The sequence below is a fragment of the Mobula birostris genome, chromosome 9 (genome assembly GCF_030028105.1).
Source record: "Mobula birostris isolate sMobBir1 chromosome 9, sMobBir1.hap1, whole genome shotgun sequence".
In the NCBI taxonomy this organism is placed as follows: Eukaryota; Metazoa; Chordata; class Chondrichthyes; order Myliobatiformes; family Myliobatidae; genus Mobula; species Mobula birostris.
Window position 1 is genome coordinate 4144318 of NC_092378.1, and position 14956 is coordinate 4159273.

General features: G+C 45.3%; 1 protein-coding gene across 3 annotated transcripts in view; it reads left to right on the forward strand.

The window, feature by feature from the left end:
- Positions 1 to 14956, forward strand: part of mybpc1 (myosin binding protein C1) — a 155549-nt gene that overhangs the window by 91389 nt on the left and 49204 nt on the right. For all 3 annotated transcript variants that reach the window (XM_072267395.1, XM_072267396.1, XM_072267397.1), the window contains 5 exons: positions 1234 to 1394; positions 2539 to 2704; positions 9261 to 9367; positions 9935 to 10068; positions 11601 to 11760. In XM_072267395.1, coding sequence (XP_072123496.1) covers positions 1234 to 1394; positions 2539 to 2704; positions 9261 to 9367; positions 9935 to 10068; positions 11601 to 11760 — 728 coding nt within the window. The remainder of the gene's footprint in view (positions 1 to 1233; positions 1395 to 2538; positions 2705 to 9260; positions 9368 to 9934; positions 10069 to 11600; positions 11761 to 14956) is intronic.

The following is a 14956-nucleotide window of genomic DNA, read 5'->3' on the forward strand; positions in this document are numbered from 1 at the left end:
GTGGGAGCTCCAATTTCCTCCCACACAGTCCAAAGGCTACCAGTTGGTAAGTTAATCTGTCATTGTAAATTGTCCTGTGATTAGGCCAGGGCTGAATCTGGGGTTGCTGGGGCGACCTGGCTCGAAGGGTTGGAAGGCCCAGCTCCACACTTATCTCTGGGGAACGACCTGCCGGGGAGGAGGTGGAAGCAGTGTTTAAGGGGCATGTAATCAGGCAGGGAATGGAGGGATGTGGGCAGATGGGATCAGTTTAAATTGGCATCATGGTTGGCACAGGAATGGTGCGCAGAATGGCCTCTTCCTGTGCTGCACTGTGCAGTACAGACTGAACTCGCATGTTAGCAAGGGTACAGGCCATGGTGTGCTGTGGTGTGGGGGTGCTTGGGGTATTGCTACATGGGCAGGGTCATGGGAAGGAATTAAGGTTTTGTGTACGTGATGGAAAATGTAAATTTTAATTGAATACGTACTGGAAGGAGCAAATATTTTTCAACCATACAGCATAGGAGCAAAATCTAACTATTCCGCCCATCAAGTCTGCTCCACCGTTCCACCATGGCTGATTTATTATCCCTCTCAATCCCATTCTCCTGCCTTCTCCCCATAACCTTTGGCACCCTGACTAATCAAGAACCTATCAACCTCCATTTTAAATATACCCAATGACTCGGCCTCCACCACAACCGCCTGTGGAAATGAATTCCACAGATTATCCACCCTATGGATAAAGAAATTCCTCTTCATCTTTGTCCTAAATGGACATCCCTCTACTCTGAGGCTGTGTGTTCTGGTCCTAAACTCGCCCACTATAGGAAACATCCTCTCCATATCCACTCTTTCTAGGCCTTTCTATATTTGGTATGTTTTAATGAGATCCCCCTCTTTCTTCTAGATTCCAGCGAGTACAGGCCCAGAACCATTAAATGCACCTCATACGTTAACCCTTTCGTTCCCAGGATGATTCTTGTCAACCTCCTCTGGACCCTCTCCACTGATAGGTTTTTATTTAGTAAGGTTGTCAAAGGTTACGAGGAGAAGGCAAGAGAATGAGGTTGAGAGGAATAATAAATCAGCCATGACAGAATAATGGAGCACAGTTGATGGGCTGAATGGCTGAATCCTGCTCCTATATCAATATGGTGTGATGGTTCTAACACATCTGTGGGTGTACGTTGAAATCACAATTGCTGCTTTAGTATCCTCATCAGTTTCTGGGTATATCTTTCTCTTTAGGTATAAGAATGGAGTTGAGCTTGGCACCTCGTCAAAACTCCGGTTTAGGTGTGAGGGGATGAAACACTGGCTTATCATCCCAGAGGCATCCAAGGCAGATTCGGGAACATACTCCGTGAAGGCTACAGGAGGGCAGTCTACAGCCACGCTGAAAGTTGAGAGTAGGTATCCACCTCCCAGGGAAAGGTCTTAAACAGGAACTGATTGACCAAATTCTCAGGGAGAGCAGGAATCATGGAAAGTTATAGCATGTCCAATGTGTCTCTGTCGAGCAAAACAGGGCTAAGCTGCCCCAATCCACTTACTGATCTCATGTGAGGCTCTTCGTTGGTTGGGTTGACCGTGGACATTGTGTCCTAGCTGTTGTAGGCAAACCAGGGCAGGACGATATGGAGAGCAAGCTGTTTCCCATGCAGCAGGCTCCTCCTCTCCACACCTCTGGTGAAAGGAGTGGCAGAGACCCATACAGTTTGGCACCAGCAGTGTCGCAGGAGTTGCCAGTCAGCGTTGAACTCCAGCCAGCTCTCGATTTTTCTCCACAGTTTACTCCCAAAGCCTTTCCCATGAGTGGGTATAGCCACAAGGTGTGGAGGTTTGAGATCAGAGTTTTCCTTCTCCTAGACGAGCTGCCAATGAGTGCTGACGAGCCCCACCTGCCCGAAGCAACTGGTCGTAAGGCACCAGTAACCCGCCTTTGCCCCTTCTCCTGTCAGTAGAAACAGTTCCACCGGGCTTAGTAGCTAAGCCACACGCTGGACTTGGTTATTTGAAAGACACTCCATTGGGAGCATTTAATACTATGGGTAGTGGGAGCTTAACCCACTACACCCCCCATCCCTGGCTATGACAACCTTAAGGAACACTTGACACTTCAACAATAACCAACTTTGTGGAATTGTCCTCGCACGCTTCTAGGACCTAAGTCCAAGCCCTCTTAGTGACTTCAGATTTATTTATTTATCGCAAGCTTATCATCATTTGCATTAACAACCAACACAATCTAACAATGTGCTGAGGGCAGCCCACAAGTGTCGCAAGTGCTTCCAGTGCCAACATAACACACCCCCAATGCTCGGCAGAACAACACAGAACACAACAAGCAGCAGAGCAAGCTCCTTTCCTCCCTCACACACACAGGCAGCCCTCCAGCCTCAGGGCAGACCTCCAGTCTCCGTTCTTCTTCGGTGTTGAGCTCCAGACTGACCGACTGCCACCGTTCTCTCCAGAGATCAGAGCCCAGTTGTCTGGCAGTAAGTCACGATTACTTGCTGTGCAGGGTGGATAACCTTGTCTCCTTCCTTCCAGTGAGACCTCTCAAGATCATACAGGGTCTAACAGACCAGGTGGTCCACGCCGGCACCCAAGCTGTACTTCAGTGTGAATTATCATTGCCCAACTTACCGGGAAAGTGGTACAAAAATGGACAACTCATCTACCCGACCGACCACGTGAAGATCTACCAGAAGGGAAAGTGAGTTCCATTTGAAAAGTTAAATAGGTTAGGACTTTGTTTCCTGGAGCTCAGAAAAATGAGGGGAGATTTGACAGAGGTTTACAAAATGATGAGGAGTATAGATAGGGCTGGCTTTCTCCACTGAGTTTGGGTGAGGTGAGGACTAGAAGTCATAGGTTAAGAGTGAAAGGTAAAATATTAATAAGCAACCTAAGGGGGAACTTCTTCACTCAAAGGGTGGAACGAGCTGCCAGTGGAAGTTGTGGATGCCAGTTCAATTGTAACATTTAACAGAGATTTGGATATGTACGTGGATGGGAGGGGGGTGGAAGCTGAGGGTCCGGGTGCAGGCTGATGGGAGTAGGCAGAATAACATTTTGGCACGGACTAGATGGGCTGAAGGACTTGTTTCTGTGCTGTAGTGTTCTATGACTTTGTGACACTTGGTTTGGTCCATTTATGGATGTCTCTCCACGGGAGTGCTGAAACGTTTACTTGGACCAATGTTTGGTTAAGGTGGAGGAGAAGATCCAAATGGATTGGAATAATGACCTCTATCAGGCAGAAGATACAAAAGCCTGAATGCACGTACCACCAGACCCAAAGATAGCTTCTACCCCACTGATATTCAGTAAGACTACTGAATGGTCCCCAAGAAGGATTCTTGACATCATTATATACCTCATTATACCTCATGGGAATAATACAGAAGGTGCAGGAGCAGTTCATTCCAAAGAAGAAGAAAGGTTCTAAGGGGAGTGAGGGGCGACCGTGGATGACAAGGGAAGTCAAGGACAGTATAAAAATAAAAGAGAGGAAGTATAACGTAGCAAGGATGAGTGGGAAGCCAGAGGATTGGGAGACTTTTAAGGAGCAACAGAAGATAGCTAAAAAGGCAATACGGGGGGAAAAGATAAGGTACGAAGGTAAGCTAGCCAAAAATATAAAGGAGGATAGTAAAAGCTTCTTTAGATATGTGAAGAGGAAAAAATTAGTTAAGACCAAAGTTGGGCCCTTGAAGACAGAAAGGGGTGAAATTATTATGGGGAACAGGGAAATGGCAGACGAGCTGAACAGGTACTTTGGATCTGTCTTCACCAGGGAAGACACAAACGATCTCCGAGATGTAATAGTGGCCAGAGGGCCTAGGGTAACGGAAGAACTGAAGGAAATTCACAACAGGCACAAAATGGTGTTGGGTAAACTGATGAGACTGAAGGCTGATAAATCCCCAGGGCCTGATGGTCTGCACCCCAGGGTACTTGAGGTAGTGGCTCTAGAAATCGTGAACGCATTGGTAATCATTTTCCAATGTTCTATAGATTCAGAATCAGTTCCTGTGGATTGGAGGGTAGCTAATGTTATCCCACTTTTTAAGAAAGGAGGGAGAGAGAAAACAGGCAACTATAGACCAGTCAGTCTGACATCAGTGGTGGGGAAGATGCTGGAGTCAATTATAAAAGATGTAATAGCGGCACATTTGGATAGCAGTAACAGGATCGATCCGAGTCAGCATGGATTTACGAAGGGGAAATCAGGCCTGACTAATCCTCTGGAATTTTTTGAGAACGTGACTATGAAAATGGACATGGGAAAGCCAGTGAATGTAGTGTACCTGGACTTTCAGAAAGTCCCACATAGGAGGTTAGTGGGCAAAATTAGAGCAATTGGTATTGGGGGTAGGGTACTGACATGGAGAGAAAATTGGTTGGCAGACAGGAAACAAAGAGTAGGGATTAACGGGTCCCTTTCAGAATGGCAGGCAGTGACTAGTGGGGTACCGCAAGGCTCGGTGCTGGGACCACAGCTATTTACAATATACATTAATGATTTAGATGAAGGGATTAAAAATAACATTAACAAATTTGCAGATGACACAAAGGTGGGTGGCAGTGTGAAATGTGAGGAGGATGTTATGAGAATGCTGGGTGACTTGGACAGGCTGGGTGAGTGGGCAGATGCATGGCAGATGCAGTTTAATATGGATAAAGGTGAGGTTATCCACTTTGGTGGCAAGTACAGGAAGGCAGATTACTATCTGAATGGCGTCAAGTTAGGAAAAGGGGAAGTACAACGAGATCTAGGTGTCCTTGTTCATCAGTCACTGAAAGTAAGCATGCAGGTACAGCAGGCAGTGAAGAAAGCTAATGGCATGCTGGCCTTCATAACAAGGGGAATTGAGTATAGGAGCAAAGAGGTCCTTCTGCAGTTGTACAGGTCCCTGGTGAGACTACACCTGGAGTATTGTGTGCAGTTTTGGTCTCCAAATTTGAGGAAGGACATTCTAGCTATTGAGGGAGTGCAGCGTAGGTTCATGAGGTTAATTCCCAGGATGGCGGGACTGTCATATGTTGAAAGATTGAAACAACTGGGGTTACATACACTGGAATTTAGAAGGATGAGAGGGGATCTGATTGAAACATATAAGATTATTAGGGGATTGGACAAGCTAGAGGCAGTAAACATGTTCCCAATGTTGGGGGAGTCCAGAACCAGAGGCCACAGTTTAAGAATAAGGGGTAGACAATTTAGAACGGAGTTAAGGAAAAACTTTTTCACACAGAGGGTTGTGGTTCTGTGGAATGCTCTGCCTCAGGAGGCAGTGGAGTCCAATTCTCTGGATTCTTTCAAAAAAGAGTTAGATAGAGCTCTTAAAGATAGCGGAGTGAAGGGATATGGGGAGAAGGCAAGAAAAGGGTACTGATTGTGGATGATCAGCCATGATCACAGTGAATGGTGGTGCTGGCTCGAAGGGCTGAATGGCCTACTCCTGCACCTATTGTCTATTATGATCTTGCACCTTATTGTCTACCTACACTGTACTTTCTCTGTCGCTGTTACACTTTATTCTGCATTCTGTTATCATTTTCCCTTGTTCTACCTCAATACACTGTGTAATGATCTGATCTGTATGAATAGAATGCAAGACAAGTTTTTCACTGTATCTCGGTACACGTGATCATAATAAGATTCAAGATTGTTTGATGACATTTCCAGTGAACAAGTGTAAAGGAGAACAATATAATTGTCACTCCAGATCTGATGTAGCACAGAAAAACACACAATAAGATAAAGAACACAATAATAAGAAAAACACAATAATTATAAATATGTAAGATAGCTTTTTCACATTGACTGTACGTCCATAAAGTGACACCAGGCACAGGAGTGTCTGTATATAAGGTGACTGACAGGAAATGAGAAAGAGGTGGTGGCTGGGGATGTGGAGGGATGGGTTAGTGGGTGGAGGTGTTGATCAACCTTACTCTTTGGAGTCTGGTGTTCGTGACCTAGATGCTACATAGCCTCCTCTCTGATGGGAGTGGAACAAACGATCCCTGTTGGGGGTGGGTGGGATTCCTCATGTTGTTACTGGCCCTTTTCCAGCACCTTTGTGGATATATGTCCTTGATGGTGGGTAGGCTGGTGCCGGTAATGCCTTGGGATGTTCTGTCTACCAATACCATTGCTGCCTAACTGGAGGATAGGGAGATACACAAAAGAACAACCCCCATCCCCGTCTCCCTCATTGTCCTTAGGCTTGGTGCAGGGTTCTGTCCAACGAGAGAGGGGAGAAAGGAGAATATCAGGGTGGGTGCCAAGGGTTACCTGAAACATCAACAATCCTTTCACTGATGCTGCCCAACCCACAGGGTTAGAACTTAGAACACTACAGCACAGTACAGGCTTTTCAAACCATAATGTTGTGCCAAACTTTTAACCTACTCTAAGATCAATCTCATCATTCCCTGTTACGTGGCCTCCTATCTTGCTATCATCCATGTGCCTAACTAAGAGTTTCTTAGGTGTCCCTCATGTATCTGCCTCCTTCACCACCCCCGGCAGGGCATTTCACGCACCCATCAGGCTCTGTGTAAAAATCTTACCTCTGATACCCCAACTCTGCATTCTTCCAATCATCTGAAAATTATGTCCCTTGTATTAGCCATTTCTGTCCTGGGAAAAAATCTCCATCTGTCCACTCCATTAATGCCTCTTATCATCTTGTATACTTCTATCAAGTTGCCTCTCATCCTACTTCACTCCAAAGAGAAAAACTTAGCTTGCTCAACGTATTGAATGGTGGGTTACTATGGTGGGGGAGTCTCAGAATAATACAGAGATGTCCCTTTAGAACAGAGATGAGGAGGAATTTCTCATTTCTGTTCTAAGAGTGGTGAATATGTGGAATTTGTTGCCACGGGCAGCTGTGGAGGCTAAGTCATTGGGTATATGTAAGGCAGGGGTTGATAAATTCTTGATTAGTCAGGGCATGAAGGGGTACAGGGAGAAGGTGGAGATTGGGGCTGAGAGAGAAATGGATCAGACATGATGAATTGCTGGAGCAGGTATTATGGGCCAAATGGTCTACTTCAGCTCTTATATCTTAACATCTTGTATGTTATGGTATTGGTCAAGCCATCCAGTGGGAATCTAAAGAACCCCTGCATGGTGTCAGCGACATTCTAGCACAACGAGCAGGCTGTAACTTGAGTGTGGCTTCCTTCTGAAATTGCATAACAGACAAATGGGACTCGACTGGATGTGATGGGCATCCTGGTCAGCATGGAGGAGTTGGGCTGAAGGGCCTGTTTCTATGCTATATTCCTCTATGGCTCCCTAACTTTGAACACTGAATTTTCAGCATAGAAACTGGCCATTTGGTCTCTTGGTTCTATACTAGTATTCTGGGGGCCATTCCAGCCTCTTCTTTCCCCCTCCATCTCCCTTTTGCGCCTTCAGTTACCACAGGAGTGTGTACTGTTCACCTCCTGTATGTACCAGGCTCCGTTTTGCAGAGTTCCATATGAAGACACTTCTCCAGAACTCCCCCTGGGGATTAATTGTGATGGTTTTAAAAAGATTAAAGATCAGCTTTATTTGTCACGTGTGCATCGAAACATCGAAACACACAGTGAAATGCGTCATTTGCATCAATGACTCACGCGGTCCAGGAAATAGCCCAGAGATGTCACCATGCTTCCTGCATCAACACAGCACGTCCACAACTTACAAACCCTAACCCATACATCTTTGGACTGTGAGAGGAATTCCGAGCTGCTGGAAGAACCCCACGTGTTCACTGAGAGAATGTGCAAACTCCTTACAGACAGCCATGAGAATTGCACCCCAATCTTCCAACGTAAGGCACTACAGTGCTATACCACCCCTCTTTCTAATCTTGAGTAGTCAATGACGTGGAGAAACAATAGGATATATTATCCACACAATCAATAGCCCAAGATCCAGAAGAAACAATAACTATTATGATAGAAATATGCTTTTAAGGGAATATATCCAAGAGGAATCCCAAACCAGAATCCACACTTTAGGTTCTCTGATATGTATGACTGCAGTTGGACTGGGTAATGCCACTGGAGGTGGAAGTTAGAAATATTGTCATGTTGAGTAACCAATAGTAGGAGTGTGCAAGGGTTAATTGGTGAGTCATGTGACAAAGCCAACCTGTCGAAGTACCATCTGCTCATAAACACAAGAGATTCTGCAGATGCTGGAAATCTTGAGCAACGTACACAAAATGCTGGAGAAGCTCAGCTCATCAGGCAGCATCTGTGGAGGGGAATAACCAGTCAACACTTTGGGCTAAGGGAAGGGTCTTAGTCCAAAGCTTCTGGAAACTTTTCTCCTTCTCTTCATCGCCATTGCTCTCGCAACCAAGTACAAGCACCTTTCTCTGGATCCTGCCCCACACCTCTCCATTTCTGATCACTATGTGACCACTTTAAGGGCTTCATTTTACCAGGGTGAAAGGTCCTTTTCAAATTTCCAACAATTAGAAAACCTCACTTTGATCATTGCCTCATATTTTCTCCACCTCCTACATCCTCACTTTCCTTATAATGACACAGAGACCATTAATTACTCAGTGCTCCAAAGACAGTACAACCTGAGGCTTTGTAAGGACTCAGTCAGACCACATTTGGAGTATTGTGAGCAGTTGGGTCCAATACCTACAAAAGGATGTGCTGGCATTGGAGAGGATCCAGAGGATGTTCATGAGAACGATTGTGGGAATAAAAGGGTTAGTGTATGGGGAGCATTGGATGGCTCTGGGGTTTTGAAGAATGAGAGAAGGATCTTATTGAAACCTACTGAATATTGAAAGCCCTAGATAGAGCGGATGTGGAGAAGATGTTTTGTACAGTGGGGGGGATCTAGGACCAGAGGACAGAAGGACATCAGAGTAGAAGGACATCACTTCAGAACAGAGATGAGGAGGAATTTATTTTTCTAGAGGATAGTAAATCTGTGGAATTCATTGCCACAGACAGCTGTGGAGACTAAGTCATTGAGTATATTTAAGGCAGAGGTTGATGGGTTCTTGATTACTGAGGGCATCAAAGGTTACAGGGAGAATGCAGGAGAATTGGTTTAAGAAGGATAATAAATCAGCCATGATGGAATGTTAGAGCAGACTAGATGGGCTGAATGGCCTAATTCTGCTCCTATGTTTTATGGTTTTATGGTCAACCAAGGTTCAAGCTGAAATTCATGCTTTGTTACTTTGTGTAAGAACTCAATGGAACCTTGAGGATTTGTTTTGTCTTTGAAGAGTTCACAAGCTGGTGGTGGACAAGATGGCTTTGGACGATGATGGAGAATACACCTTTGTTCCTGAAGGCTACTCGATGCATCTGGGAGCCAAACTCCGGATGATCGGTAGGTGAAAACACCTCTGCCGAAGGGCTCGGGCCTGAAATGTTGACTGTTGATTTCCCTCCTTAGATGCTGCCTGACCTGCTGAGTTCCTCCAGCATTTTGTGTGGGTTGCTCAACAACAGACTATCTAAACCTGTTGACTACAATTCTGGGGCTACACACACAAAATGCTGGAGGAACTCAGTAGGTCAGGCAGCATCTATGAAGAGGAATTAACAGTCAATGTTTCAGGCTGGACCCTTCGTCAGGACTGGAAAAAAAGAAGGGGGAAAATGCCAGAATAAGAAGTTGTGGGAGCGGGGGAGGGGAAGGATACCAAGCTGGAAGCTGAGAGGTGAAGCTAGATGGGTGGGGGAGGGGTGATGAAGTAAGAAGCTGGGAGCTGATAGGTGGAAAAGGCAATGGGCTGGAGAAGAAGGAATCTGATAGGACAGGAGCATCGGTTTCTGCATGATCTCTTGTGTTTATAACAATGAGGTGCTGGACAAGTCTCTGTGATGGGGAACAAGGATTGTGCTATCCCTCATTTCAGTGTATAACGTGCCTTTGAAAAATTGGATCCAATAGATCCTCCCAGACTGCATCTGGACAGCCTGTTGAAAACGCCTGAGATTGTGGTGGTGGCAGGGAACAAGCTACGCCTGGACATTCCTGTTACGGGAGAACCAATGCCAAAAATCGTGTGGATGAAAGGTGACAAAGTAAGTCCCTGCTTTGCTTCCCGGGTCGTCTCAGTGCCCAGTGATCTTCCCTACTGCAATTTTCACACAAACAAGACAGCAGGGTGCTGGTGTGTGGAGAGTCACTTTGCTCAATACAGTTTTCCACCCATTTAAAACATAAAACAGAACCGTACAGCACAGTACAGGCCCTATCGCCCACAATGTTGTGCCAACTCTTTAAACTACTCCAAGATCAATCTAGTTCTTCCCTCCCACATAACCCTCCATTTTTCTTTCATCCATGTGCCTATCTAAGAGTCTTAAGTCTCCTAATGTAACTGCCTCTATTACCATCCTTGGAAAAACATTCCACATATCTACCATTCTCTGTGTAAAAAACCTACTTCTGACATCCCCCCCTATATCTTCTTCCAATCACCTTAAAGCTATGCCTTTCATATTAACAATTTATTTTTGCCAATTTTTAGGAAGTGGGATATTGTTGATTAAGCCAGCGCATCATCCATTTAATTCCTCTTGGAAAGGAGTGGGTGAATCACCTTGTCAAACCACTGTTTTTGTTGAAGTAAGGTGGTCCCTCAACACTATTGGGGAGGGTGTGGACCCAGTAACAATGAAGGACCAACAATAGATTTCAAAGTCAGGAGGACAATTTGAATTTGACAGCAGCCCCATGCATTTCCTGCCCTTCAGAATCAGTATCATTTATTATCACTGACATATTCAATTCAATTCCAGTTTAATTGTTATTCAACCATCCATGAATACAGGCAAATGAGACAGCATTACTGTGGGGTCAAGGTACAAAACACAGCACCAACCATCATACACAGCACAAAATACATATAGCGCATATAGATAGCAAGCACATGTAAGATATCAGTAAGATACAGCCAAGCAAAGAAAAATGTAATGTCATGAAATTTGTTATTTTGCAGCAGCAGTACTGTGCAATCATAAAATATACTATAAATTTTAATAAGGAAACATATACACACTCCTGAAATGTTGAGTTGGGTCTTCAGGTTCTTGTACCTCCTCCTTGATGGTAACAATGAGAAGAGGGCATACTCCAGGTGGTGGAGGTCTTTAATGATGGATGCCGACTTCTTGAGGCATCACACTCTGAAGATGCCCGTGATGCTGGGAGGCTAGCGCCTATGGTGGTGCTGGCTGAGTTTGCAACCTTCTGCAGCTTTTTCCGATCCTGTGCATTGGAGCCTCCATAACAGACAGTGATGCAACCAGTCAGAATGCTCTGTAGAAGTTTGCCAGTCTTTATGCCATACCAAATCTCTTCAAGATTCTAATGAAGCAGAGCCACTGTGTGCCTTCTTTGTGATTGTTTCAGTATATTGGGCCCAGCACAGACCCTCTGAGATGGTGACTCCACACAAGTGTAAATTGGCCGCAAAGGTCTGGCTGTTTTTTTTGCAATATCACTGTTGGCATGAGATTAATAAATGCGAACTGTGTTAAGACAAGAGAGTTCATCTGTGATGTGTTTGCTGGGCCTTCTGCTTGTCTCAGTGCGTTCTTGGACCCTGCAGGTAATCCCGGAGACGGGCGGCCGGGTGAGGGCAGAGTCATACCCGGATCACACCTCGATGGTCATTGATGTAGCTGAGAGAGACGACAGTGGCACCTACAAGATCATGGTGCAGAATGAAGCAGGGAAGGACAGCGCCCAGCTGAAGATAAAGGTTGTCGGTAAGTGGTCACAGCAGAGACTGTGTCATTTGGCTCACAGGAGGTAGTGTCAACTGAAATTTTGGGATGAGTGAGGAGGAATTATTTTACTTTGCCCCAGGAGACTGGACTAGCTCAATCGCTGGGTATTTCAAGAGCTGGGAGTGAGAGAATTTGGGCCCTGATCGATCACAAGATTTGGCACTTGGAGTGAAGTTCAGAGTTCAAAATAAACTTTATTATCAAAGTACATGCAGTATATTTCACCGTACACAACCCTGAGACTCATTTTCCTGCAGGCATACTCAGCAAATCTATAGAATAGTAACTATAACAGGATCAATGAAAGATCAGCCAGAGTGAAAAAGACAATAAACTGGGCAAATTCAAATATAAATAAACAGCAATGAATAACAAGAACATAAGATAAAGAGTCTTTAAAGTGGGATCACTGATTGTGGAAACATCTCAATGATGGAGCAAGTAAGTGTGGCTATCTCGTTTTATACAAGAGCCTGATGGTTGAGGGGTGGAAACTGTTCTATCCCAGGGGTGCAAGTCCTGAGGCGCTTGTACCTTCTACTTGATGCCAGCAGCGAGAAAAGAGCCTGGTCTGGGCAGTGGGATCTCTGCTGATAGATACAGCTTTCCTATGACAGTGTTTCATGTCGATGTGCTCAGTGGTTGGGAGGGCTTTACCCGTGAGCAACAAGGTGAAATAGAGGCCTTATCTTATGGAATAGTGATATATGTTGCATTGTCTTTTACCCTCTTATTTGTCACATTTTATGCAAACTACAAACCCGGTGAATTTTCCTCAGTTAGCAGGCTAAAATTTCATCCATGCAGTGAGCCGGGTTGTCCAGGTGACGACAGAGACTCACTTGCAGGATTGGGAACGATCTGGAGATGGAAAGGGCTGCACATGATAAGTTTTCTTTGCCAGAACCAAGCCCGGATAAAAGTGGAGATTCACCAGAGTTATGCCAGTTCTCGGCAAGCAGAACCATTGGCAGAGACTTCTGTCTGAATTCCTAAAGGGTGATGAGTGTGGGGTTGGGGTTGGGGGCGAGGGGGAGTGGGATCTAGACTTTACACAAGTATCCTTGGAATGCTCACAAAGAACTGTTGAGGTAGAAAATCCCCCATTGGGAGAGGATTGGATAAGCGATTAGAAGAACGGGTAGAAGATTCGGTGGAAGGGAAACTGAAGAACATAGAACATTACAGCACAGTACAGACCTTTAGCCCATGATGTTGTGCTGACCTTTTAACCTACTCTAAGTTCAATCTAACCCTTCCCTCCCACTTACACATCACCTCAACTGGGGCACAGGCCACAGTCAGCATCCCACCAGAGCCGGGGCCCTGTCCTGGGCCAGCCTTTCAAGCTGTCCTCAGGTGTAGCCCACCTTTGAAGACCCAGAGATGAGGTACTTGGAGCTTCCTCTGGTGTCCTGTAGCACTAGGTTTTTGTGGGATGGGGTTGTTAACCCCCTGTCTGGCCCTCCCCCTTTCACTGCCAGGCTTGGAACCATCCACACAGCCCTCCATTTCCATATCATCCATATGCTTATATAAGAGTTTTTTATATGTCCCTAATATATCTGCCTCTACCATCACCACTGGAAGGCCATACCACACACTCAACACTCTCTGTATAAAACAGCTTCCTCTGACATCCCCCTATACTCTCTTCCAATCACCTTAAAATTATGCCTCCTCATATTAGGCATTTCCAACCTGGGAAAAGGTCTCTGGCTGTCCACTTGATCTAATCCTCTTACCATCTTGTACACCTTTCATCCGCCTTGGCTCCAAAGAGAAAGGCCTTAGCTCGCTCAACCTATCCTCATAAGACACGTTCTCTAACTCAGACAGCATCCCGTTAAGTCTCCTCTGCATCTTGTCTGAAATGTCCACATGCTTCTTATAATGAGGCAACCGGAACTGAACACAATATTCCAAAAGCATGATGTAACCAGGCCTCTGTAGAGCTGCAACACTACCTCACATCTCTTGAACTCAATCCCCTGACTAACGAAGCCATCATACCCGACACCTTCATAACAACTTACGTGGCAATTTTGGGGGATCTAAAGATGTGGACCCCCAAGATCCCTCTGTTCCTCCACACAGCTAAGAATCCTGTCATTAACGCTGCATTCTGCTTTCAAATTCGACCTTCTGAAGTGAATCATTTCACACTTCAACAGGAATAAAGAGAATTGTTAGTGTTCACAACACTATGATTCTGGGTCTGTGCTTGACTGGGTTGAATCAGGTTAAATACATTTTGTGTGCACAACAATTACTTCATTGGCTCTGTGGCATAAGACATAGGAGCAGAATTAGGCCATTCAGCCCCTATTCAGCAAGAAATCATATCACTGCTTAACAGGTGAGAACTGGTAACATCAGGGGATAGACTGAGTATTTCAGACAGGTTCAGATTCAGATTCAGGTTTATCTATCATCGAAACGCACAGTGAAACGCACCATTGGCATTAACGACCATCACACCTAAGTTTCTATACGGGTGTGGGTGTACAGTCCACAAGTGTCACCTCTCATTCCAGTGACATAGCCTGCCCACAGTGCTCGGCAGGACATCACAGAACACAACAAGCAACAAAACAACAACAGCAACACCCTTCCCCCCCCCAACCCCAACCCCAACACATGGACAGTTCTATAACTCCAGAACAGTCCTCCAGGTAACTAGTCTCCAGACTTCGGCCACCGTTCTTCAACTTCCAAACTTCAAATCAACTTTCAGTATTGACCCCCAGACTAGCCGAAGATGAGACCCTGAAATCCAGGTGAACTCCACACTATCTCTCATGCTTTTTGCTTGCATGGTCTTCAAGATCATTTTTATTTGAATGACTGTCACCTTCCTGTCAGCTTGAACCAGTCTGGTCATTCTCCTCTGACCTCTCTCATTAACAAGGCATTTTCACCCACGGAACTGTCACTCACTGGTTTTTTTTTTTTTTGCTTTTCACACCATTCTCTGTAAAGTATAGAGACTGTTGTGCATGAAAACCCTAGGAGATCAACAGCTTCTGAGATACTCAAACCACCCCATCTGGCACCAACAATCATTCCACAGACAAAATCAATTAGATCATATTTCTTCCCCATTCAGATGTTTGGTCTGAGCAACATCTGAACCTCCTGACCATGTCTGCATGCTTTTCTGCATGGAGTTGCT